The sequence below is a fragment of the Typopeltis vanoorti genome, chromosome 3, assembly GCF_054136105.1.
Source record: "Typopeltis vanoorti isolate ZY-2024b chromosome 3, IOZ_Tvanoo_1.0, whole genome shotgun sequence".
NCBI classification, from domain to species: domain Eukaryota; kingdom Metazoa; phylum Arthropoda; class Arachnida; order Uropygi; family Thelyphonidae; genus Typopeltis; species Typopeltis vanoorti.
This window is the reverse complement of record NC_143551.1, coordinates 61,794,528-61,821,980: the sequence shown is the minus strand read 5'-3', so window position 1 is coordinate 61,821,980 and position 27,453 is coordinate 61,794,528. Positions and strand designations below refer to the sequence as shown.

The window sequence follows — 27,453 nt, the reverse complement described above, 5'->3', positions numbered from 1 at the left end:
CGTTTAGTTTCTGAAAAGCTACCTGTCTCCCTGACAACCAATGAACACAAACATGTTGCAGCGCGTGATAGCCACAGTTCACTTTAGAGTACAACATGGTAATATGTATGGCCGCATAATATTAAAAAAAATAATAAATAAAAAAACAAATAAAAAAATAGAAAATCGATGTTTCTTGTCGATTGCTTCGGCTACTCGGAGACCTTCCGAAGTAAACAGAAAGAGCAATCGATTTGATATTGGTCAACAGACTTAATTACAGATAACACCTTTCATTGCAAAGTTTGGGGGAGGGAAAAATTTTTAAAATATCTTATATACAATAGCTTTGGAGCAGTGTAAGAATATTTAAAGCCAATTATGAAGTATACGAAATACATAGCACGGTAATCCCGGAAGCGTTCGTTTTCATATTTCAAATTGTTCGCGTGTTGCGACTCAATGTACCTGTAACATGACTGCTCGTGCATAACTATTGTCGGCCATTACAAATATCCTCCGCCTCTTCTCAGAAAAACTTCAGAAAGGTGGTACTCAGTTTATTTAAGTGCATTTATTTATTTCAATGTGGCAACAGTTAAGTCCTCAGAATTTAAATGGAGAGATATTAATTAGATGTTGCGCTACAAATATTTTTATTTATTATTTTTTAAGCATGGATTCTTAAGAAATGCTTTTGACAATTCAATTTCTTTAATTAGAGGAAAAGGCTTACTATGCGATAAACTGCGTGCAGCGTAAGAGAAACATAGTAGAAGAGGGCTGCAAGTTCGACACTGGAAACAACGAATTATATGACGAGAGGGCTGAAAAGTTCTGATAATCACCATGAAGGAATCGAGGTAGAACCATGTCTTGTTACGACGCTGCTGCTGCATCATTTGCAATCCTCTGAGAAAAATGTCTTTCCCTTGTTGCATACAGGGCCGGCTCTACCGACGGTGCAAGACGTGCATTTGCACGGGGTGACAAGTTTTTTTGGGGCGGCAAAGTTGGCATAAACTATACGTAAAACAAGGGAGAAGGGGCGGCAAAATATGCTACTGCACGGGGCGACCAGGGCCGCCCCTAGGAATTTTGTCGCCCCGTGGAGTAGCATATTTTGTTGCCCCTTCGCCCTTATTTTTCGTATAGTTTATGCCAACTTTGCCGCCCCAAATAAACTTGTCGCCCCGTGCAAATGAACGTCTTAACCGTCGGTAGAGCCGGCCCTGGGGAGAGACTATACGAAAAATAAGGGAGAAGGGGCGGCAAAATATGCTACTGCACGGGACGGCAAAATTCCTACGGGCGACCCTGGTTGCATTGACCATATTATTTTTGTTCTAGGTGTTTATCAGAAATTTTCACCCCCACCCCTCCTTGTATTTCCCCCTCCGCATTATTTTCTATTATCTTTTCCTGTGTAAGACGTATGGCGTCATGTGAGATGCTTGCTAAAACGGTAAAGAAAAAAAAAAGATTACTTTTAACGAATAATCGAGATATTATTAAAAACAATTCTGTTTAGTTAATCATTAATGAAGTGAACTAAGATCTAAGCTTCCCCATAATTCTTAATTTAAATTATGGATTGAAAGAATCAAAGCGGTTGGCACTTATTGTTGAAGTCCGTCATTGCGAGTTTGGCAGCCTGCACTCATTACAATCCATGCCAGTAGTATAACTATGATTTTTGGGGTTTCCACAGCAAACTTTCTACTGATTTCTAATTTTATTTGGGCTTCTAGGAGTATTCAGTGGGTCCAACTAAGCTTCTGAGTCCCCTTATTTCGAAGTTTGCAATATAGCCCCGTCAGATCTCCAATAAATACGGCAATGTGGTCTCACACCAAGCGATGAACTTCATCTTCCACATAGAGACAATCACAAACATCCTTGCCTGAGGAGTGGATGCTTGTGATTGTCAGCATATCTGCACCCCTGTTGGCTGGAATGCAAATGAGCTAACCATTAGGCCAACCAGACTGGTATACTCTTGTATATTGGTGTTTTCGAAAAATTCAAAACTTTTTGGTCTACTTAAACACACAAAAAAAGTTTCGAATATTCACATTTCGCTTTTCTGTTGTTTATCAAGAGCTACGTTCATGCAAAATTTCAACTTTCTAAACGCATGGATCTTTTTATGAATTCACTTACTTAATCACTTGGATATTTTCACATTTACTTCAGACTGCTAATTACTAGAAGTGATCGCTTCTATAGTGAAAGTAGGTCTTTAATTATTGTCATATCTATAATATACACTTGAAAATGTAATAAAATATCTGACATGATGATGTAGTAAATAGAAAAAAAAAAAAAACTGCTTAAAGAGACACAACGTTGACAGACAAAAATACCACTAATGAGCAGAAGATAAATAGGGTAAAACGCCCTCTGCAAATGAACTTTTGTATTTCATCGAGGTGTCATGTAATAATAATAATAAAAAATAAATTAATTAAAAAAAAATAATAATAAAACAGCTCTACTTGAATTTATGAAATTTTAATAAAGCATTACAAATCGCTAATCAATATAGATTTAACAATTCTCTCGTCTATTTGATCATTTCAAATTTTTTAGTTTGATTCCTCGAATTTGACACATCCGCAAAATTCCATTTTGAAAATGGTAACCATACTAAGTTTAGTTTTTTATGTTTGGTAGGAAAGAAACATATTTTTAAAAATAATGTGACATACACATAATTGAAAATATTTTCTTTATGCGAGAATAAAATATTCTGCATAAATAAATTTCTTAACAAAACTGCCAGTTGGCAAACATCCCAAATTCAAGAAAGTAGAAAATTCAAAGCAGTAGAAGTACAGTTTATGTTTATTTAATTATTACTGCTACCAACTTGGTCTGCTTTTTGACTGCTATTTCTTCGTCCTTTTCAATAAAGTGAATCTCCTTTTTCTATTATTTTTATTTCTTCATTTATTTTATGAGGGGGAATATGAAATGATTTAGACATTTATTAATAAATCACTCTCAGAATTATAGAATAGATTTGAAAATTTACGTCACATGCTTTGATTTAAAAAGTTGTTGTAACTATCGTCTGTTACTCGATTTCATGAATTTTCTTCAAAAATGGGTTCTCGGCAATGGGTGATCCAATCTAAATGTGGGCTGCATATTTTAGTATTAGAAAAATTTGGTATTGCGTTTAAGTGGAGAGAACAAATAAAAAAGCTCTCTCTGTGTGTGTGTGTGTGTGTGTGTGTGTGTGTGTGTGTGTGTGTGTGTGTGTTCCTTTTCTGTGAAGTAATTCATCATGAAAGTTTTAGAAAACTTGGAAAAATCAGACAGGTAGGTAAAATATGGTTGTTAAGGGACATCAACGCAAACAATTCTGAATAGAGAGGGGTATGTTCAATCAGCCGGTGAAGTGAGGGATACTCCGAGTACAGAGGTTCAGAATCTTGTTTATGAATGGACCAACGTGCGTTCGTTCTTTGACCTTAGCCGTCTAACCTTTTCGACGAAATCTTATTATCTCTATTCGTAATTTATTTTATAAAAGGTGTTTAAAAAGCTTGAAGTATTTCAGAGATATATTTAACATTTATATAATTAAAATTTGTTTATACTCGAATAAACGTGTGAGGTGGGGGGGGAGGGATCTACACCTTCTTTCAGATGCTCACTCATCTTGAGTCCTTGATCATATTATGATTTTCTTTCTTTCTTTCTTTTTTTTTTCTCATCTACCATTACTTCATTTACCTAACTTCCTTGAACTTTTATGAATAAGAAAATGATAGTTCATTTCTGAATCATAGATGGCGAGCTTATTATTATTTTTTTTTATTTCTGTTTATTTATTTTTATTTATATTTTTTTGTTCCGGAATTATTTATATTTGTATTTAAACAAGAGGAAACATCCAACTAGTTCCTGTTAATTTTTATGCTTAAAAATCATGCAAACCTTCCATATTTTTATACTTCTTCGAGCTGATTTCTGATAATTATTCAATAAAGTTCTGAAAATCTTCTTAATTTCAATGTCAGTAAAACTCGTTCCTGTTTAATTCTTTCAAAAGGAATTATTTTCTTCAAATTTTACAACGCCCAAATCTATAGACAAGGTGATATTTCTCTTGATCGGATTATTCTGACCTCAGATCTCCTCTCTCTCTCTCTCTCTCTCTCTCTCTCCTGGTATTAACATATCATAAACATCGCCTATTCAGCGTCTCTAGAAAATTAGGTCTTCTCTTTCTTCCAAGGAAGGCGCTACTTGACCTCTGAACAGCTATTGACTCTATACACATCACAAATCCGTCCGCCCGCTGAATGTTGTTTTCTCCCACATTTAGGATAGTTCTCCAAGAGCTCTCTAAATATACTTACGTCACTAGAGAAGAGAAGAGGGCAATTAAGTTAATTAATGACCCATTTCTAGCTTCATTCCATCCCTTCAAGGAGACGTTCATTTTCTGCTGTTTACACTTTTCACGAATAATTATTTCCGCGGATTCAAAATTGGCATCGATAATTCCACTATTCCCTTCTAAATCTGGTATACGGCATGCAGCGCTATTCAACATCCCCTTTTTCGGTCCAACTCCAAGCTCACAGACACAGTTTTCTTCATCTTCAGTTATTACTTTTGCTGCTGTGTTTTGGAACAGTTTTTCCTTGCAATCTTCAGGTCTTCAAATCCAATGTTAACAACTTTCCTCTTTCTTCTCATCGTCATGCTCATCCACAGAAGAACCTCATGTGGATGGGATTAATAAAAGAAAAGCTTTTAAACAGTCGAAACCCACCTAAAGAATTTTTTTAAAAAAATGACTATCCACTTGGTCATACTTCATACAAAGCATGACTTGGTCATACTTTATATAAAGTACACTGTACTTTATATTTTTATAAAGATATAAAGTATTGTGTACATAATATATGGTAGAGGAATTAGTAGTGCATGGAAAGTGGTCAAGGGATGTTCGAAGGAAGCTGTAATTGACTGCATTTCCAGAGTCTAGAGAGTTAATAGTAAGGATATGAAATGAATAAATAAAATTTTTTTAAAAAATGAGCTAGATAAAAAGAAAATGTTATGGAACCTTTATCAGGTGCAATATGATGAGTATATGAGCAGTTCAAAGAACAGACCGGGCAAGTGAACGTAAAAAGAAATTTAAGAGAAATATTTTGCTTTTTAGATTATGAGTTATTATTATTATTATTATTATTATAAAGTGGAACAATAACTTCCCTATTCCTGCTTGTCAGCCTGTTCTTCAACAACCATGTAATTCGGTGTGCCGTTTGGGTAACTTTTGCACTATGCCCTTTAAACTTCGACTCCCTATCCACAATCACTCCCTGCCCTCATCAGCTCCATCAATATAGTGCACAGCTTGTTTTTGCTTCTTCCCAAGTGTATCACCTTACACTTGGCCACTTTATGTTTTCAATATTCTGATTAATTGATTATTATATTTAACACACGCCGAATTCTATGCCAAGTTCTGCGGCAAAAAGTAAAGAAACTGAATTTAATTAAGCTAACATGTAGATAAGGAAAATATTTCTTACTTCTTGCACAAAATAATTCACAAGGGACCAAATACCCTTGTTATAGAGGGCCTTCAAACTTTGGAATGACTTGAAAAACTCGGTGCACCAAAAAAAATAAAAATAAAAAATAAATAAATAATAACAATAATAATAAATAAATAAAATAAAATAAAATTTTGTGAGGTATCATACTTCTCTTCTCTTCTCTTCTCCCTAGATTGAATATTAGCACTAATATTCTTAATGTAACTTTTTTTAGATGTGGATGAGTATCTTTGATGAGATAGAGGTTTCCTTTAAATTCTGTTATATTTATGAGTGGATTATTTAAGTATCTTGTGACCAGCTCAGACAGCTCAGGGAGGTATGATATAATTAGTATTAAAGTCAAGGATCGCTAAACATTACTAATATATTATTAGCCTATAACAATAATAAGAATTAATATTATATCCTTTATCAAAACCAAACATATTAAAATATGATTTTGAGGATACAAGTGGATGATATGGTGGGGAAGAGAAATTCATATTTGTCATACTGTTGTTGTTGCTCTTGGAGGTTGGGAGAATTGACAACAAATTGGGGAGCGGGAGGTATTAAAATACGGCAAATAGATTTATGTAACTTATGTACGAGTTGAGTAATCGAAAATGAAAATAGAGGACGAATATTTGCTCATCGATTTGGAATAACACACTGATATGACTGTTAACAGCTTTAAATAGTTACCAGCAGGTAGATTTGGACATAATTCATTTTCCCCTAACACATATTCAGTTGTTTATGAACATGCTACAGAAACTACAGGCGACGCAAGCGTATACACAAATAAGTATGTTGATTCAAGCTAAAATATTTGTTACTATTTGACGTGGGTTTGCTGCTCTGCCATAGTGGGAGCTGGAAACCGTAGTAACGCCGATGATGGACAACAGAGGAAACATCAAGCCTCGCCTATCAACTGGGAGTTGCCGTTTCGTGGAGCAAAATGATTACCTCACACACACACACACACACACACACACACACACACACACACACACACACACACACACACACACACACACACACACTCTCGCATGTATCATCCTCCCACAAATGGAGATTAATCCCTAGAGATTGGATCATAAACTGCCTACAGACCTCGACGGGAAGCCACCAGGCGAGCCGAACAGAGCTGCAGGGTACGGATTCTCAGAGCTTTCCTATCAACAAATGTGCTGATCGGAGTTCATCGTTATATACTCATCCTTACATGTGCTCTGCTGCTTCCGTACTGCTGTCTGTTGACGAAACCTAAGTCGATACATGATCTGTTAATACCCTCGAGAGGTCGCACATTAGCTATTAGTACGGTTCGCTGTTTTTATTCTTCTATCATATTAAAGGATTCCTTGCCAAGGAATCCTTCAAGATGAGATGCCACTGATAACGAATGAAAAAAGGAAATGAAAGGCATAAAAAGTTAAAAGGATAAATGTTTTTTTTAAGCTGTTAATTGTTTAGGATTAACTGCGTAAAATTTTGCTGCATCGTTTCCTTTATTTTAAATGCGAATTTTCTGTTCAGTAGTACAACGCTAATATTTCTCTCTTTTTTTTTTTTTTTTTAAACAGAGCCTATTTGCTACTCAGCCTATCTGAATTCATTTTTAGATTTTGCAAATATAGGATCTCTGTTGAAATATGTCGAATTATTTCAATTTTGGTTTCAATCAGACCATTTGAAGTGACAAAATTGAGCAAAATAAAATTATGTCTACAAGTACAGAAGTCAAAAAAAAAAAAAAAAAAGAATCGAATAAAAAAGAAAAACTGAATCGACACATTAATTTTTTTTATTTTACAAAACTATCATCACTCTTTGGACTGAATAATGTAAATTTATCTCAGGCATCGTGATAATTTTCTGAAAATAACAGAAATATTGAAAATAGCGAAACGTCACCTATGAACAATTTCAAAAAACCTACTTTATATACACTCTACATACTCTACATACATCTACATACACTCGTATGTGCTATTAAACCGCCTAATTAACTTAGCACTCTGTGCCCTAGTATTTTTCTATATTAACTTAATTCTGGGTGTTTAGTATGTGGTGTAGATAACTTATTATTATTATTTCTCTTTTATTATGAAAAACAATTTAAAAATGGTAATATTTTTTTCTTTTTTCCCCCGCTATAACTTTACAATTTTAATGGCTAAATCAGTCAAAACAAAAGATTGTCTACACCCATACTAAACACAGCTCATAGAATTTAATGCAATTGGGTATTTGTTATTATTATTATCACATCTCCATGGAGTCAAAAGATCTATCACAAGAGGTTCCCCCCCCACACACACATATCAGCCACTGAATTATGCAGATATATGTAAACTGGTGATTACTCCCTGACCAACTGATATGTCTGGATCACATTTCCCCCTCCCCCCTCGTATCCACTAGGCTCTGAAATTTGTATTCCCTCAATCTGTCCTGATACTTCACATTCCAGAGACCTGAAACCGAGTAGTCATGAACCGTCTCCAACAACTCATCATCCTTTTGAAAACCGGGTGACCAAATCTGTGCACAGTCATCCATGTGGTCTGATCGAAGCCTCTACAATGAAATCATACCATCCTTACTTCTACGTGTCAGTGTTCTCTACACCAGCATTCTTCAACCTTTTTTTTCACCTGCTGACCGGGGAAAACAGAAGAAATATTTCGTGACCGGCTGACGGCTAAGACAGAAACATAAACCAATGTAGATAGTATTTTATTTATTAAATCCAATGTTATAAAATCATGATTTTTAGCTAGTGCGACATCTGCTGCTTAGAGGTTAAAAAATTTGATATACGTGGCTGGAGCGTTGTTTCTGAGAGACGAAGAAATTTTTGGAAATATTTGGCCGACCTCCAGGAAATTTCCGCGGACCACAGGTTGAAGAACAAGGCTCTACACAATTGCTATAATTCGCTGTAGTATCACAATTTTAGCAAAATATCCCCCAAAATTCAAGTCCCTCTCCGTCATCACCTCCAGATCTTTCATCTCGTCTACCTCCTCTAAGATATTGCCACCAATCGTATACCCAGCATCCCATTTTTGTTTCTAAAATTTCAAAATCTTACACTTTGCAGCATTGAAAATTGTATTCCCCACTCACTCGCCCATTCAGCCAGTCCATTGAAATCCTCTTGCAAGCAGTGGCAGCTGGTGAACACTTTAAGCAGGGGGTGCTGCATATAAAAAATAAATAAAAATAAAAAAATCTTTTTTTCCTAATCAGTAACCAATTTATTCATAAATAAATTTACATATCAAAATTGCTTTATTAAAAATACTTCACCCTCACCACGAACACAAACCAATAATAAAAGTTTCGTATCTCACAATACGCGCAAGCGTACAATTTATCTGTAGCGACACTGCTCAACGGGCAATGACGGATTCACTTGTTATTTAGAGTGACAAGTGAAAACGAATATCGGCGAGTCTAGCTGCAATTGGCCGATCGCGATAATTCCAACACTGCGTTAGATCGCAGTGCATTTGTTTCGTGTAACGATAATTGAGAAAATATAATTCTTTTCATATTTTCAATAGTGACACTCGTCATAATTCAGCCATGTATCTATAATAAATAAATAATTATATATTATTTTAACAGAATAAAATAAGATTTACAAAAAATGGTTCACCACGAACACGCACCAATAATAAAAGTTTCGTATCTCACAGAAATAACGCGCGCGCAAGAATACAATTTATCTGTAGTGACACTGCTCAGTAGGGGTGTCGGATTCACTAAAAAGCGTTAATCGAACAATTCCAATTATTAGCTATTCGATCAATATCGAAACATAAGCTGTAACCTTTAACATGTTGTTTTACATGTGTATAATGTTGTAAGCATTGTTATTATTTATAAACACAAACAAAATTTAATTTTTTCATTTTTTTCCTTGGGAGTGCTGCAGCTTTGCAGTGCTTATATACAAGCCACCCCTGCTTGCAAGGCTACAATATTCGTTGTACTCCTCATAGCTCTCCTTAACTTCGCATCACCATCTGTTAATAACTGTACGAGTATATCATCATTCAAGCCTTTCCTAATATAATTTACATACAAATTAAACAACAAAGACAGGAAAAACAGACTCTGAGACACACCACTAGTGACTTTACTCTTCTAAGATATCGCACCCCCCTATGCGCAACTTGCTGATACCTATCAAACAGCCAATCTCTAATCCAACGCACTAATTTACTATCCAACCCCATCGGTTCCAATTTAATTATCAATTTGTCATTCATGTGGCAATCTATCAAAAGCCTTTGCAAAATCTAAATATACTATTGTGTTTGCATCCCGCCTTATCCAATGGATTTGTCACCTGTTTATAATAAGCAAGCAGATTTCTAAAACACGATCTTCCTTTAGCAAGGAACCATAAAGAGAATTATGCCGTCTGTCAACCCAGTTCTAAATCTTGGTCCTCGCTAGCCTCTCTAACATGTTGACCACAACTCCAGATTGGCCTATAATATTCGATTCCTTAGTCTTATTCACCTATATCAATCTTTATGAAGGGGGAACAATTTTGACTTCCCCTTCATAAAGGGAGTTAACGGTGTTGTTAACTCCTGATAGAGCTGCAAGCCGTCTCCTGCCTTTGTCATTATTGCCAGCCTTACAGTTCCACATATCCCTTTTTCACAGAAGTCTTGATATAGCTAGCCAACACCCAAATGATTACTTCATGGTCACTTTCACCAAATGGAGGTAGATCGACATCTCATTTGCATACCATCAAAAACTCAAGAAATCCATTCTCTTTGTCTCCAGATGCCGTTTCTTTATTTCAGAATAAATTATCATAATCAAAATTGCCATAATGATCACCCTTTTCTTATTAGCCAAAGCAATAAACATTTCCTTCTCACTGTCTTCCACATTACCCAGCAGCATTCTACTAAACATTTCATCCTGGCCACTTCCACTTCACACCCTACTGCTTTAAAATCACTGTCGCTATTGCTCTTTGCATCGCCGTGTGACGTCACTTCCGGTGACGTTGGATCGTATCGCCCACTAGGTAATTTACGTAATTTTGTTTACGTATTGGGGAGCAAACTATCATCGTATAGTCATACCATATTTAACTTGGACGTTTTCAAGAAGTTATTATTTTCATTTTAATAAATTGATTTGACTGGCTCAGCTTAATTTTGCCATAGTTTAAGCTGTGTGTGTGTGTGTGTGTGTGTGTGTGTGTGTGTGTGTGTGTGTGTGTGTGTTGCATTACTATTCACTAGCTGGTTTGTGTTTGGTGACAGAGAAAAAATCTGAGCTTCTGTGTATCTGTGTATGAGACTGGAAATCATCCTCTTTAGCCGATAAATCCTTGTAGAGGCTTATCACGTGATAACAAGATTCAAACCCAACTCACCTCCAATTGATGAGTAGGATACGATTATATGTCGGGTGGATCTTCGGAATACTTTATTAAACAGGTTAATGACAGGAATTGTTAACCTCTGACATTTGTATTCTATAGAACTCATTTTGGCCTTTTATATGCATAACACTATCACTGTTAATCTTTCACTGGGCTTACGATTATGCACAATGTTTATAAACGACCATTTAACCCGCACTCCATAATTAATGGTCATTAACTATTCTAATTATATCGTTCACCTTATAATGTACTTGATTTTGACATTCATTCACATTAGTGTTTCTATTACACCTCTTAATCATATTCGCATTTTAATTGAGGGGAAAACTGAAAATGATTTTGCCACGTTATCTGCATACTGTTCTCCATTTTTGCATTCGTCGAGGCACGTGCTACTCCCACGGTGCTTTTCTTGCTGTTAATGACAACAGAAAATCACGCAACGCTACGAAACCCTGGGGGAGATAACATAAGAACGTCCGAGTTAACCAGTTTGCTTGCATTTGCATTGGTTGCCTGCTACTTTTTCTCTCTTTATAATAGGATCGTAAAATAGCCTTTCGTGTTTGTAGAATCTGGTTGAAAACAGCAAATCATCGGGAGGAAAGTCAAAGGTCAAAATAGGAGACTAGGATAAAGAATGCGATAGTTAATGGGAAAATGGAAAGCTATTTTCTCGAGCTAGTGCAGCTCTTGAGTTATTACTTCTACATTAGCAGTGTAAAATGCATATGGAGAAATATATGAGAGAAATTGGCGATTTTTAACTATACAGAAAAATGACGATTAAGCTAATAAGTTATTGATATTAGAAGCTTAGAAGAATTTTTGACGGAGATGTATTAATTTTTTTTTTAATTTATAGACAGGACTGCTGGCGCTTATAGTTACGTTTTACTGACTCGATGGTTGTGGCCTATCATCTAAAATTGTCTGAAAGTTTACAAACGTTACATTTCCAATATAAATTATAACGACATTGAAAAAAACCCTGCTTTGTATGACCTGCAGTGCCGCACCGTGGGTAGGAGGAGGCGCCCTTGTGCAAAACGTTTTTCAGCGCCCCCATAAAATAAGTTTCCATGAAAACTTTTTGCGAAACATTTTACTTTGTTAAAAGTACAAAACAGTTTATACGCATACATAAAAATAAATTTTATTTAACAGTAGTAGAACATTGTCATCACTGAAATTCATTAATAAGGAATTTTTAATAATAAAAATGTTCAACAATGTTTATTCCCTAATTAAATACAACAGAACTTTTATTTTAATATAAAAAGAAATATTACATAACAGAGATAATTTGGAGATTTTCTTTTAACTATATAACAATTAGTATAAATGTAGATTTATTTTACATATTTATCCGTCTTGCTTTAGCCGTCACAAAATTTTTAATAATATCTTTAATGTCTAATGAATCCATAATATTATTTTCAATTGATATAATTGATAAATCCGTTAGACGCTCTCCAGACATTTGTTGACCACAAATAATTTTTTATTAGTTTCAGTTTTGAAAAGCTTATTTTTCCTGATGCTACGGATATTGGTAATGTTAAATAAATACGCATCACAATCGCAGTATTCGGAAACGTGTCGGTTAATTTATTTTCTATATATAATTTAAAACATCCTGAGGAGCCGACTCTTTTTTAATAAAACATTGCCAAGTTTTTAATTCCTCAAATAAAGTCATACCATCAATATCGCGATTGTCGCTCAGTTTTAAGTGCAAATCTTTACAATGGTTCATTAAATTTTCATGGCTCCAATCTTTTAATTTACTAATGTCTCTTATAACTTTAAAGTCCTCGCTATGTTGTTTTAAGAGTATGAATCTTTTCGTGACTGAAGTTATTGTCGTGTCGAAAATCGCCGAAGAAAAAAATTATTTTACATTTTTTTTTTAGGATCATGCGTTGTCTCATCTGATACTTCGTAACCAAACATTTTTGTTTTTGTTCTTTTGCGAATGTCTGGAAAAATAGGATCAATATTAAGATCGTTTGCTACTTCTTTTGCAGTTCTAATAATATTTTCAAAATATTGGTCTGTTCGGCGAGTATTTAATTCTTGCATAACATAATCAAGATTTTCTGTAATTTTTCCTATATCAAATGTCGGGTTCTGCATTATTTTGCTTGCAACATTTACGAGACTTAAGATTTCGTACCCAACATGAACAGAGCAAATAAATTTAAACGAATAAATCTTTGAAATTAAGTTGTCTGCCTGAACTCTAGAGTCGATATCTTTAGTTTCATCTTCCGTAATATCAAAAAGAGCCTGGTTAATTTCCTTGATATTATTTTTAAGTGCTTTATTGCTTCTACCCTACTTTCCCACCTAGTAGCAGAAAGTGGTTTCAAAATTAAAAGACGGATATGTTTTTCTTAATATAGCCGAACGCTTCACAGATATTGAAAAATAATTATATAATTCCTGTATTAGCATAAAAAAATTTACAATTTCACAGGATATCTTAGCTGCATCATTAACTACCAAATTTAATGAATGAGCAGCACACCGAATAAAAAAAAAACCTTGAATTTATTTCAAGGATTTTTTTCTGCAGTCCATTATGTTTACCTCGCATATTTGAACAGTTAACATAAGCTTGGCCGCGTAAATCAGAATTGTTAATATTCAATAATTTTAAATAATTTTTTATAAATTTGAATAGTCCTTGCCCAGTGGTATCTTCTGCAGATTGAAAACCCAAAAATTATTCATGAATTTCTGCTACAACATTCATGGTACAACGCCAGGACAACTCATTGTAAAGGTGGGTAAAGCTCTGATCACTATTCTTAGTATTTTCCCATAATGTAAAGCACATCTCACTAAAAGATGTATACTGCAATACATTATGGGTGGGGTGACTACCTTTCAACTTTTTTGAGGTCTCCTCACTGAGGAGACCTCAAAAAAGTTGAAACCGGTCTGGGTAGTGACCCCACCCATAATGTATTGCAGTATACATCTTTTAGTGAGATGTGCTTTACATTATGGGAAAATACTAAGAATAGTGATCAGAGCTTTACCCACCTTTACAACGAGTTGACCTGGTGTTGTACCATCTTTAGACTTGAACTATGTTTCAGGTGCAAACTTAATTGTTTGCATACTTGGGATTAGGAGTTAAATAACCAAGCTTATAAAATTACTTGGTAACTCTAATATATATATATATATAAAGTATTTTACCTTGGGTATAATAAATGTTAAAGTCTAGCTAGACTTGCAACACTTGCAGGCGCAAACTTGACTTGTTTGTCTGTTTGCTCAACTTGGGAAATGGAGTAAAACCAGTTTAAAATAGCTTGGTATCTTTAACATATATATATATTATTATTATTATTTCCCGTTATGAAATCGTGCCCCTATTTTCAAGCGCCCTTGTGTGGCGCACAATATGCACAACCTCACAGCTTGGCCCTGATGACCTGTAGATTCTATATACATTTTTTATTATTTTGATTATGTTAGCAAAAATGCTTGAACGTTTTAAGTAAAGCAACATGTTCTTATAAAAATAAATCTTAAACATATGGTTTTGGAAAAGTTGGTCAGAGCTCACATATAAGTGAGTTGACAGCGAATCTATACTTTGCAATGAACAACATGAGTTGAAAAAGAGAATAGAGTATATTATTTCTGGGAAAACTCCCATGTTACTCCTCTTAATAAACTATTATAATTACGGCTATTTAGCCTGCTTCAGTTTAGGAGTGCCCCTGTTTAAATGTCATTGGCTATTCACTCATGGATTCTTAGGGCATTGTAGGTGTAAATTTACCAAAAAGTATATGTAGCATAAGAAATAGAAATTTACCCATACCTTTTTCTGGGTGTTGCGGCTTTTCCTCTTTCTGCGATGTCGAAAAACTACTGAGTGTGTGTGTGGGGGGGGGGGGTAGGCAATTTGGGAGAATTAAGTTAGAAAAACCCGTTTTTTTTTCGTAATATACATAAACATATATATCATATTATATAGGGTGGGGGAAAAGGTGAAAGGGTTGATTTTTTAAAATAGGGAGGGGGAAGGGGAAAGGGGAATTTCGTCAACCACCTTTCCCCTTCCCCTTCCCCCTCCCTATTTTAAAAAATCAACCCTTTCACCTTTTCCCTCACCCTATATAATATAATATATATGTTTATATATATTACGAAAAAAAACCCGGGTTTTTCTAACTTAATTCTCCCAAATTGCCTACCCCCACACACGCACTCAGTAGTTTTTCGACATCGCAAAAAGAAGAAAAGCCGCAACACCCAGATAAAGGTATGTGTAAATTTCTCTTCCTTATGCCACATATACTTTTTGGTAAATTTACATCTACAATGCCCTAAGAATCCATGAGTGAATAGCCAATGACATTTAAACAGGGGCACTCCTAAACTGAAACAGGCTAAATAGCCCTAATTATAAGAGAATAGAGTGTTTGAATAGCTTGTTCACATTTAATAATAATGTTACAGTTGAGTTAGAGGAGGGGAATTCGATACGAAATGATACTTTTGACCAGTGCCGTAACAAGGGCGTGGCGAAAGATGCGCCCGCCACGAGCGCAACTAGGTTTGGGGCGCAAAACGTAAAAAATAAAAAATAAAAAAAAAAAAAAAATAGATATAAAAGTTCGCTATTTTATATTGTATTTTTAAATTTCGGCAATACGCCGCTTTAGACACACAAATTCTGCAACACACTGCAACTCATTTTGATGGGGTTAATAGTAAGTATTTAACATATTGCATTGAGTAGAATTTAACTTGTTACATTTAAATTTTTCAAACTTTTTGTCATTTTTGGGTTAAGGGGAACGCAAGTTAGACACTTGCCACAGGTGCTTCATACCCTCGTTACTGTACTGCTTTTGACTTTACTAAGACTTTTGACAGACCATAGCATGGAAGACATTTCCATAAATTGGATAATAGACGATTGTATTATAAACTACCAGTTTGGATAAGAGGACTGCAGACTGACAGATATCGAAAAACGGTATATGAAGTGTAAATGTGGCAGATATAAGACGGCCAGCGGTACCACATGGATCCGTGGTCGATTATTATTCATTCTTTATACACTGGTCTCCAAAAGGTAAAGACGAACTACATTTTTACCAGTATATGAAAAGGTTTTCATGATTACAGCCAAACGTGGACATAAATTTATTGCCAGGACACTAATAATTTATATTACACAGAAAATGTTTTATAAATTTTGTACAAATCAAATTGCAATATGTTATTGACAAAAATTTCAAATTCCTAAGGACGTAGTTAAGGAATTAATGTACAGTGCTTAGAAAACTATGTGGAGAGACATTTCATTATGGAATACGCCAACCAGCACTGCGATGCAGCTCTCACAACTTTGTACCATGCTTAGCAGCAAATGATTCAGGAGTTCTTGAGGCAAACTAGTCCACTCCAACTTCAGAGGATAAGGCCTTGTTTGTTTCTGGAGGGGAATTTCGAGCAGTAATGCGTCTCCTTATTACGTCCCAAACGTGTTGTATGGGGTTGAGGTCTGAGGTTCATGTTGGCCTCTCAATTTGATTAATATCTTCGGTCTCCAGAAGTATCTCCACTTTTCGTCTACGATGTGGTGTGGCATTGTCATCCATCAAAATGAATTCTTCGCCTACAGCACCACAAAACAATCGAACATGACGTTGAAGAACTTCGTTGCAATATTGTTCACAGGCATAGTCCGGTTTTCCAGCATTTGTAGCTCGGTGTGTCCATTAAGCCTAATGCCTCCCCACACTATGATCGCAGCACTGCCGTATCTATCCCTTTCAAGAACATTCTGCGATGACAAGCAGGACCATTTTCACGTCAAATCAAGTGTTGTCTAGAATCGGAGGAAAGACTAGTGTCACCAATGGACTAATGTAAAGAGTACATTAGCCCATTGGTGTTTTGTCCAATTTTCAGTGGTGTTGTATCCATAAAAATTTTGCTCTACGATGAACTGTAGATAAAGGGACGCGGACTACAGGCCTTCGGGCGTACAGGCCTACTTGTTGCAGATGGCTTGCCGTAGTTTGTCTAGATATTCGCGTAGCTGTGCTTGAATGGAGCCGACTTGCAAGCTGACCTGCCGTGGTGTATCGATTACGTTTTTCTACTATAACCAAAAATCTGTCTTCATACTCCATGGTAGAGTGATGATGACCTCTTAGCAAAAGTTTGGAACACATTCCATTGGTTGGTTGGTTGGTTGGCTTGAAATGCTGCCAAAAGACTGGATACAACGCAATGTGCGATCCCAAACTCTTTGGCTATATCAGTAATTCTGCGGCCTTCTTCAAGCTTTCCAATAATTCTTCCCCCGCGTGAAATCATCTAGATGATGTCTTTGAGACATTACAAGACATCTAAGTTTGCAACTTTCTTCCTTCATGAAAAGAGCTTCCTTCGAACACAATTCGCTTAGCGCAGCATTTTGGCTTTTATCCTGTTGAGGGTTACCACGTGACCCCCTTTGCGCGCGATTCGAAACTTTGAATGTGTACCTGCTTTCTACTCGAAATCATCAGTTATACAAATTGCCAAAAGCTGATTCGTCTGAATTTGCAGCTGTAATCTTCAGAAATAGGGTTCCATAGGTTTTGGACACCAGTGACACTGCGTGGGTTAACAGGAGAAACAGAGCAGTTTGACAATAGGCAGGATAATCAGAAAAGTGATCAGCATTCAGAACTTGCAGAATAATTTCAACAGACTCGAATTGTGATCATGTGAAAATGGTTATCAGTTCAATGTTAGTAAATGTAAAGTTATGCATTTTAGTGTGATGAGATATCGAATGGCGTATTATATTGGTGGAATTATGCGAGAAGAAATTGATCCAGTAAGGATCCTGGAGTTTTAGTAAATAGGAGGTTGAAGTTCAAGGGCTATATAGCAGAAATTGCAAGTACATCTTAGAGGATAATTGCAATGTTCAAACGAACATGTAAAGATAAGGAAGTAATTTGACTTCTTTGCAATGCCTTGATACGACCTGACCTGAAGACTATTGTGCGCAGATCTAGTTTTCTGATTTCCGAGATAATGAAGATGCAAGGGAAATGTGTTAAAGACGGTATGAGGACTGTTGAATATAGATTACAAGGACTGTTAGCAAATGTGTAGCCTGCAGATACTGGAAACAGTAGAAAGAGAGGTGATATGACACACAAACTTATCACAAGGTCATCATATATGATACTAATAGATGAGATTTTTTCTTAGTTTATGGAAGATGAACGGAGGAGGAGCAGACGGATCCATGAAATCGAAAATTTATTATGCTATTTTTACCCACGAGGTTCTATGCAAATCTATTGTATATTTTGTACTACTGTGGATGAACTAAGGATTTTTTCCCATATTTTTATCAATTATATATATATATATATATATATATATATATATATAGTCCGGAAACCCTGCTCTAGAGACCAAACAAACATGAAACTTTTTCTAGCCAGTTCAAGTCTCCAATAAGCGGGGAGGTGTTCTCACACCGGGTGATGAAATTCATTTTCACCTAAAGACACCCATCAAACTGTTGGGTGGAGAGCGGGTACTCTAACTACTCGGCCAACTAAGTCGGCGAATGAAGACGGTTGAAGAAAGATACGAAAACTAGACTTGTCTTTCTTTCACAGAGGCGGTGAGCGATTGCACTGATAGCTCATGACCTCGCTGAAGGTCTCTGGTAATAATAATAATAATAATAATAATAATAATAATAATAATAATAATAATCCTTTCAGTGATTTAGGCCTGGTGCCCCGTTCCGGTTTCCAGTCTCATTCCATCTTTTCCTTGGTCGTCCCTCACTTCTATATCCTCCAACTGGGTGGTATTGGGGTATATTTTGAGTGGTCTCGAACTGTCCATTCTTTCGATATGTTCATCCACTTCTTTTGGTATTCATATTTCATATACTCTGTTCAGTACTGAGTTTATTTTTAGTTTTTGACGGTTTTTTTTGGTCCCAGAGAGTATAACCTGCTATCCTTCGAAATGAAATAGAGGAATTTCATTTCTCCAGTTTCTATTCTTTTTTCTTCTTCAGTTTTTTATGATCGATAATTCATTTCCGTACAATAGGGAAGGGCTTGCCAAAACTTGATAAACTTTTATTCTTGTATGCTTTTGAACTTGGTTAAGTTTGAAAATATTATTGATCATTCCTGTTATCTTTAGAAAGTTTGAAATTTTGATATCAATGTCAGCTTCTTTTGTATGTGGTATAGCACATCCAAGGTTTCTGAAGCAGTTAATTTGTTCTAAATTTTTTTTTCAATCATGATTTTACTTCTGACTGAAGATGGTCCATCAAAAGCCATAATTTTTGTTTTGTCTGTTGATATTTGCATTCCAAAATTGTTTTGCACTCATGTTTAAGGCGTATATTGATCTTTGGAGTTCACTTCTTCACTTCTTGCCATGATTATCTGGTCATCTGCAAACAGAAGGGCATTAAGTATAGTTCCACAATCCAGTTTAAGTGCCGATTTTGTTTCATCTATATAGATATTGAATAAGAGTGGTGACATTGGGCATTTCTGGTGGACCCATCTCTTTATTGGTTTCCATCCTGTACCTTTTTCATTGATTCTTATAGCTATTTGGTTGTTTGGATACATGTCAGTTATTGCAGCAAGCAGTTGATTTGAAATGTTTAGATTCTTGAGCACGTTCTATAGTTCGTTCCTTAGGACACTGTCAAAGTCTTTCTGGTAGTCTACAAATGCTATGTGTATATAATATAAATGATAATAATAATAATAGAATTTTTAAATTAGTAATTCAAACTTTATGGTTCATGCATACTACTGTATGTATGCATTATGGTGGTTTTTACATAGCATTATGCACATATGCGCACATCTATATGATGAATGAATTCTAAATTTAGACTAATTTTAAAAGTATTATTATTATTATTAATTTCCATATATTAATTATATTTATTGTAACGAAATGGAAGCAGTACTCAGCACTGAAACTTGCGTATCAGTTTTATTTTTTGTTTATCTGATTTTGAGTGCATGCATAATTGCATCGAGGGAGAACAAATATTTGAATTTTAAAAAATTTCCGGAAGGAGGTGGAACTCCATAACTTTTGAAAATCGGTAGGCAAAAGGTGTTCAGTCTTAGTCAGCACTAGTAATTGAGTTGATGGCTACCGACAATTTTCGAAGACGAGCCAGCATGTAGGAGTTGAACGATCGTTTTTCTGTTGCTGGATTAAACACCAGAGTCAATTTCTGGGATTAAAGTAACTTTTATTTAGTATTTCTCGATTTAATATTAATAATTGAAATTAATATTAATTGCACTCTTATTTATTAATAGTAATATAAATATTTTTCAAATAGAATGCATGATTATAAAGTGAAGTACACTATCAGTAATAATAATAATAATAATAATAACTTAAAAATAATTTTTCAATCAGAGTTTAAATAGAATTTATCGAAAAACCATTTTTATATTTTAACAAAAAGTTAAATGAGTTCAACTTTTTCTCTTTCTTTGTACATCTGAAAGTACTAGTTCAACTGTTTCTATTTCTATTATAAAGGAAATTTTTTTTCACCTTCTGTTAATTCATAAATGAAATTAGATTCCATTTTAAGGAATTATGGTTATATTCAATTTTAATCAATTTCAAGGAAGAAATATGCTTCATATTTAAATACGTGATGCTGTTAGCACTTGTTATTAATATAGCAATATGTGTATATCATTATAGACTCCTAATTCCTCTATATATCGATTGTAAAACATAATTGCGAACCCTTTTTTGATTAATTAGGTGCAACGTGATGTGACTTCTGGGTAAAATTCATTCCTAGTCTGTACAATTATTTGGCCATTGCAGGGGGGGAGAGAGAGAGAGAGAGAGAGAGAGAGAGAGAGAGAGAGAGAGAGAGAGAGAGAGAGAGAAGAGAAAGACGTAGAATCATATCGAATAAATTTAGAGCAATTATGAAAAACTTCTAATTCTCAGTGTGCAGGTTTGGTCGTCCCCAGACAGCCAAATTAGGAATCAATTAATATTTTTTATATGAATCTCACTCATTAAAGGTTGTAAGCTTATAATACATTAACACCGAGAGTAGGCTAAGGATTATTTCTATAACTTTTATATTTTTTATTCATTTTTTATCACGTCCGGAAACCCTGCTCTAGAGACAAACATGGAACTTTTGAAGTCACTTCCGGCATCCAATAAGCAGGGCAGTGGTCTCATACCTGGCGATGAAATTCATCCCCCACCTAAAGACAATCACAAACACCCATGCCCGCAGTGGGGTTTGAATCTGCAGCCTGTTGGTTGGAGAGCGCTAACTACTCGGCCAACCACACCAGCATAAAGTCAACTAATTACTAAATGATTGCTGATACCATGTCCAGCAGGGATCTTTAAACCTTTCTTTACATCACGGTCCACTTCGTTTTCCTGTAGGTCTTAATAACTGCGAAGTTTTAGTAGCACACTACTTTTTCTTATTATTAATAATATGACTGTTAGGATGCATCTCCCTGTGTGTCAGATGACATGACATGGCAAGTATGGGAAAGGACTGCTTTGTTATTTCGATAACAAAATTAATTAAAGGACCGCTGTCCTTTCTCATGTCATTTGTGCCGCTAACAAACAGCAAGAAGTTCCTTTCCATAAAATAGTCATTTCACTTACTATGATTTATTAATGCTCAGTTTCATTCAATTCGTCATTGCCTTGAGGAACATTTACCCCAATCCATCTCCACTGGTATACGAAAAACTTGAGCACAAAATAAACTATGAGCATTGTAAACTACTGTACTATTGTAAGCCACGCCATGGAGTAGGCTTATGATAAAAGAAGATTGCACATTTTTATAAAACCCCTAGTACCGTGGACTAATAATCCGTAAATTCTATTCTATTTAAGAGAATACGGAGCTTTTTTTAAAGCTACTTTAAGTCGCAACAAGAAGGGTGATCGTCTTACAACGGGTCATGAAAATCATGGCCTGTTGAGCAGAGATACTCGGCCTACTATGCTTCTAGTAATGAAAGAACTAATACTGATTAAGGGAAGATTCGGCTTCTTTGAGGAATACCACAATATTCTTAATAATTTATGCTTCAATTATTTTGGCAAGTGAAATCATCACTGAGTTGTTGAAAGAACAGAGTTGAATTTTTAAATCAAAAAGTCAAACCACATTTTCGACACAATTACGGAAAAAAAAATCTTAATTGAATCTTACGTGTAAAATCATGTTCTTCAAGATGAAGTCTTATACCAGACTAAGTGTTTTGTAGTTTAATTACATTTCAAACTTAAAATTTACTTCTTGAATGGCATGTATATTTAACATCATTTGCTTCGTTCTTCGACTTTTGTTTCTTCTTCTTAACTGATAAATTATTCAAGTTATCTCCCACGTCTTCTGGGATAATGTTATGTTGATTACTAAATAAATTACTTTTGTCGGAATCATTACCATGCGAGTTTGTACGCACACAGCACATTCAACTGTCAATTCCCATTAAAAGCAGCCGACAGAGGCGCATTTTAATAACATTAAATCAGAAAATCGATAGATTCCCAATAGTTTACCAGTATATATATATAACGTTTTAATATATATAAAAAAAGCTCGCGAATAAAATGATTTTCGTTATAATGAAATCAAAATAATGAGCCAAAAGAACAAACTAATAAATACCAGCCCAATTAAAGATGAAGCTATCTGAGGAACACCAAGCGTATCAAAGGATAGTGGAAAGCACACAGAGAAGAAGAAGATTATGTTGAAAAGTGTATTAAAAGTAGACCAGTTGAGTTTTCGCATAAATAAAGGAAACGGAGATGTAGTGGCATCGTTGAGGTTACTTAGAGAACTGAAGGATTCAAGAACTTAAATAAAAATATTAAATAAATTAAATTTAAATTATATTAAATGTGTGTTTTAGGATTTCTTGGAAATCCTAAAACCTCCAAGATATACTCAATTTCTTTCGAATTATGGATACTGATTTTGGAGCCACAAGTTAAAAAATTATTTTGGAGTTGTTTTGGATTTACAGTTTTTTTTTTTTTTTGAAACCTTTTCAGATAAATCCGTAACAATACACCTTTTAGAACCTTAACTTATAATTAATTTCGGATTTGGATGCACTTTTTGGAAACAGCAAAATTTATTTTGGATTAATTTTTTTTTTCAAATCTTAAAAACTAAAATTTATGCAAATATGATCCATAATCTCAGTCCTGTATTAACACTTTGTGGAGCCTTTATTAAGAATTATTTGGAGCTTCAGTAAAATCTATAAATATATGGACGCTTATACACAATGTTCACTCTTTTCGTTCACCATTTCGGTTTGGCAAATTCAAACATTATATGAGCTGCTTGTGCTTTTAACTCTAAGATACAATGCGCCCTTAAAAATAAGATACAATGGGGAAATTATTATCTTTGATAATAATTTCCCCAGTGTATTATTTTGCCCAGCGCTAGACAGGGTTAGCTTTTATGAAAATTAGGGTTAGCATTAATAATAATAATAAAAATACTATTATTTTTATAGCATTTTTATTATTATAATATTGTTGTATATATATTATTATTATTAAAATAATAATAATATATCTCCTACATATATTAGGGCGCATGTCGTACTTTTTGAAACATGATATTTACAGTTAAGTACTATGAATTATTCTTTGATGATAATTATGAATGTTTTCATCTAGTTAAGCAGTATTTAATTGAAATTCAACTCTACTTATATGTATAGTTTTCAAGGTAGCATTTTCGATTTTGTTTCATTAATGCAAAAACAACACATCTCTAGTTGATTCTATGCTAAAGCCTATTACTACTGTTATAAAATGCGTTGTTCAGAAGCATGTTGTGATAATAGACTGTAGTTTCTATACATTTTATATTCTATACATTAATGCAAACACTGTTATATGCTTGAAAGGTTAACGGTGTTAACTCCTGATAGAGCTGCAAGCCGTCTCCTGCCTTTGTCATTATTGCCAGCCTTACAGTTCCACATATCCCTTTTTCACAGAAGTCTTGATATAGCTAGCCAACACCCAAGTGATTACTTCATGGTCACTTTCACCAAATGGAGGTAGGTCGACATCTCATTTGCATACCATCAAAAACTCAAGAAATCCATTCTCTTTGTCTCCAGATGCCGTTTCTTTATTTCAGAATAAATTATCATAATTGAAATTTCCATAATGATCACCCTTTTCTTATTAGCCAAAGCAATAAACGTTTCCTTCTCACTGTCTTCCACATTACCCAGCAGCATTCTACTAAGCATTTCGTCCTGTCCACCTCCACTTCACGCTATACTGATTTAAAATCACTGTCACTATCACTCTTTGCATCGCCGTGTGACGTCACTTCCGGTGACGTTGGATCGTATCGCCCACTAGGTAATTTAAATTCAATTCTACTTGTATGTATAGTTTTAAAGGTAGCATTTTCGATTTTGTTTCATTAATGCAAAAATAATTACTACGTTAGCCGCGCGGTTAGCCTAGTGGCTTTGCGCTTCGCAACCATATGACTGGGGAAGGAGTATCCCAGGTTCGATTTCCGTCGAAGACGTGAGGAAATTTGAGGATCTTCCTCAGCCATAGCCAAGTTAGCCGGTCTTGGGCGCGGGCAGTAGGGTTTTTTCCGCCAGTTTATCTGGCGTTCTTCATCCCGCAAGCAGGCAAACCGGCCTCGTGAACATACGCTGCTACAGTCAAAAATATACCCCCCCCCCAGCGGCAGGCCAGGCGACAGGTCGGTTGGGAGTGGTACTAACAAGAAGTCGCATCTAAGTAACACGCGGACCCTGCATAGGATCCTGCGTAGCGAAAGAAAAATACAAAAATAACACATCATGGAAAGTCTATGTGCTAAAGCCTCTTACTACTGTTATAAAATGCGTTGTTCAGGAGCATGTTGTGATAATAGACTGTAGTTTCTATACATTTTATATTCTATACATTAATGCAAACACTGTTATGTGCATGAAGAGACCATATTTAAAAAAAAAAATAAATAGTGCATTTTAGAAATTGCATTATTTATAATCTTTTTTACATCATGTAGAATAAACATTGCGATGAAAACAAAAAATCTTTATTTTGATAGATATTTCAAATTATCTCTCAAAATAAAAATAAATAACAAAGCAAATATTATTATTTTTAATAAAACAGAAAACATATATTAAATATTTTGGTATTTATTTTAAAAAAAAGTATTAATTACTACACCATTTATAAGAATATATTAATTAATTATATATTGTAATATAAAATTTTGTGTTATTATGCTTTAGTATGTAAAATTTGCAACGTTGTGTAGTATAGTAAAATGAAAAATATTAATAATAAAAAATAATTAATTTTATTTAGTTTAATTAATAATGCTCTTAATTAATACTTTTAATGTACTTATTTCGAAATCAGTCGGGGATTTTGTGAAACAAAAGAAAAGTAAATTCAGAACGAATATATATCTTAGTAGGCCATGAGTTGAATTTTTTTTTTCCTCTAAAATTTCGCCAAGCCTTTCATAATGAGTTTTATTTCACGTATATTTACATAATATTAAGTATCACTAACCATTATGTCTAGATGTGCGTGAATTTTTTGGTATGCAAGGCGTGTCTATATCCTCGCATTATATTAGTTCGCTGTAATTCCGCATCTACTTCCATTTACATTAATTCATTATAGCTATTTTTGAAGTACACTCAGAGCTGTCACTTTTAAATAACAACTTGCTCTTTCGCCAATCGTGCGCTCGTGGACTTACACGCACTTACATCATACAGCGAATGTGACATTCGTGCTAGAAAAAGGATAAAAGCAAAAAACGTGACAAATTAATGGCCGGAAACTTTATGTCTATCTAAATCTTTTGCCATTAGTAATCGAATGACAGCAACGTCTTTTACTAGCATAAAATATTTATATGAACATAGAAAACTTCTTACCATTCGCACACCGGAACTTCAGTTGCTGTTCTTTCTACTTTTGTATCTTTGGTCACAAGTTTGTCCACCAGCTTTTCATGGCTGAAGGCAAATGCTTTCAGAGCGCGTAGTTTAGCCAATAATGATCTGAAAACAAGAGAGGCAGCCACGGCGGACAGTTATGAAGCACAACGGTGACAATTTAAAGGACAGAATGCTCGACAGGGATTTGGGAGTCTCCTTGTAGTGGACAAGCAGAGCGCTTCATTAAAAGACGGACTATTCAACTGAAGCCAACTACCTGAATGACACAGACTGGCCCTCCGCACGTAGCAATATGTAAGTGAAGGTTATATCAGGTGCACACTTTATCCTGTACGATAGCCAGGCATTGACTTTAGGAACAGCAAGGGGTCCCTTTTATTTCGTCGCGAACTACGCGAAAATTCCGTGTGCTTCGTTTTTATGGTTATAGCTGGCCTACGTTTAACATAATCTATTACGACAACCAAAAAAGAAGGAAAAGAAAAAAAAAGCTTAGTGATGTTGTCAATGTGCGCACGCACGCTTAGTTACCATGACAACGACAGTCGTACAACTAATACGGGCGTTTATAGCAGACGGCCGCAAGTATCAAGCTTTCTAAGTGATCTAACTATTTCTTCACTTAAGTGTTCAAAACACTTTTTCTTTTTTGCCTTACCGGGGTGGGGGGGGGGACTTTCAGTCAATAGCTATTTTTATGGCTTTTAGCGCAACTCTTTCATATTACTGTAATGACCTCATCGACAAAGTGAGGGATCAAGACAACGTCATCAATTTGTAGACGTAGAAGTGATATCGATACGAACTTAGGAAAGGAGATATTTACTGGTGACTTTGTAGGCTATCGTCTGCTACGAAAGGTGGAAATATAGGTTGTACAAACACGCTTTTTTATAAGAGCAAACAACAAAATTAAATGTCAATTTAATAACTTTGATAGCTCAGCGAAATGCTTTTTTTTTTACCGTATTTCATTTCATGTAGAAGACAGCCAAATTAAACATTAGCACCGATTCTAATCAATGCATATATATATTAAGATTAATATATGGTTTCTCCCTTATATTTAATACAGTGTGTGTGTGTGTGTATATATATATATATATATATACATTTAAATTATAAGTGTTTAAAATTTTTTTAAGTTTAAATGTTGTACTAATATTATTCATTCATATGTTCACTGGACATCCACAGATGCCGTATGGTCACTCCGATGTTTGGTGATGCACCACACCAGGACTCGCCATGTAGTCCTGTTGTATGCTTTTCTGGAGGCTTCAACTCTCTGAAGATCAGTCTCTCTCACCCCCCCCCCCACACACACACCGTCCATCCATTTCATTGATGGTCTACCCCTTCCTCTTTTCCCAGGAACTTTACCTTCTATGACTGT

At 34.9% G+C, this 27,453-nt stretch overlaps 1 protein-coding gene across 1 annotated transcript in view; it reads right to left on the bottom strand.

Annotated features, from left to right (window-relative positions):
- LOC150108197 (BAI1-associated protein 3-like) overlaps nucleotides 1-27,453 on the bottom strand; it is a 709,720-nt gene that overhangs the window by 642,320 nt on the left and 39,947 nt on the right. The window contains exon 2 of the mRNA XM_090390426.1: nucleotides 26,034-26,159. Within this exon, the coding sequence (XP_090246552.1) occupies nucleotides 26,034-26,159 (126 nt within the window). The remainder of the gene's footprint in view (nucleotides 1-26,033; nucleotides 26,160-27,453) is intronic.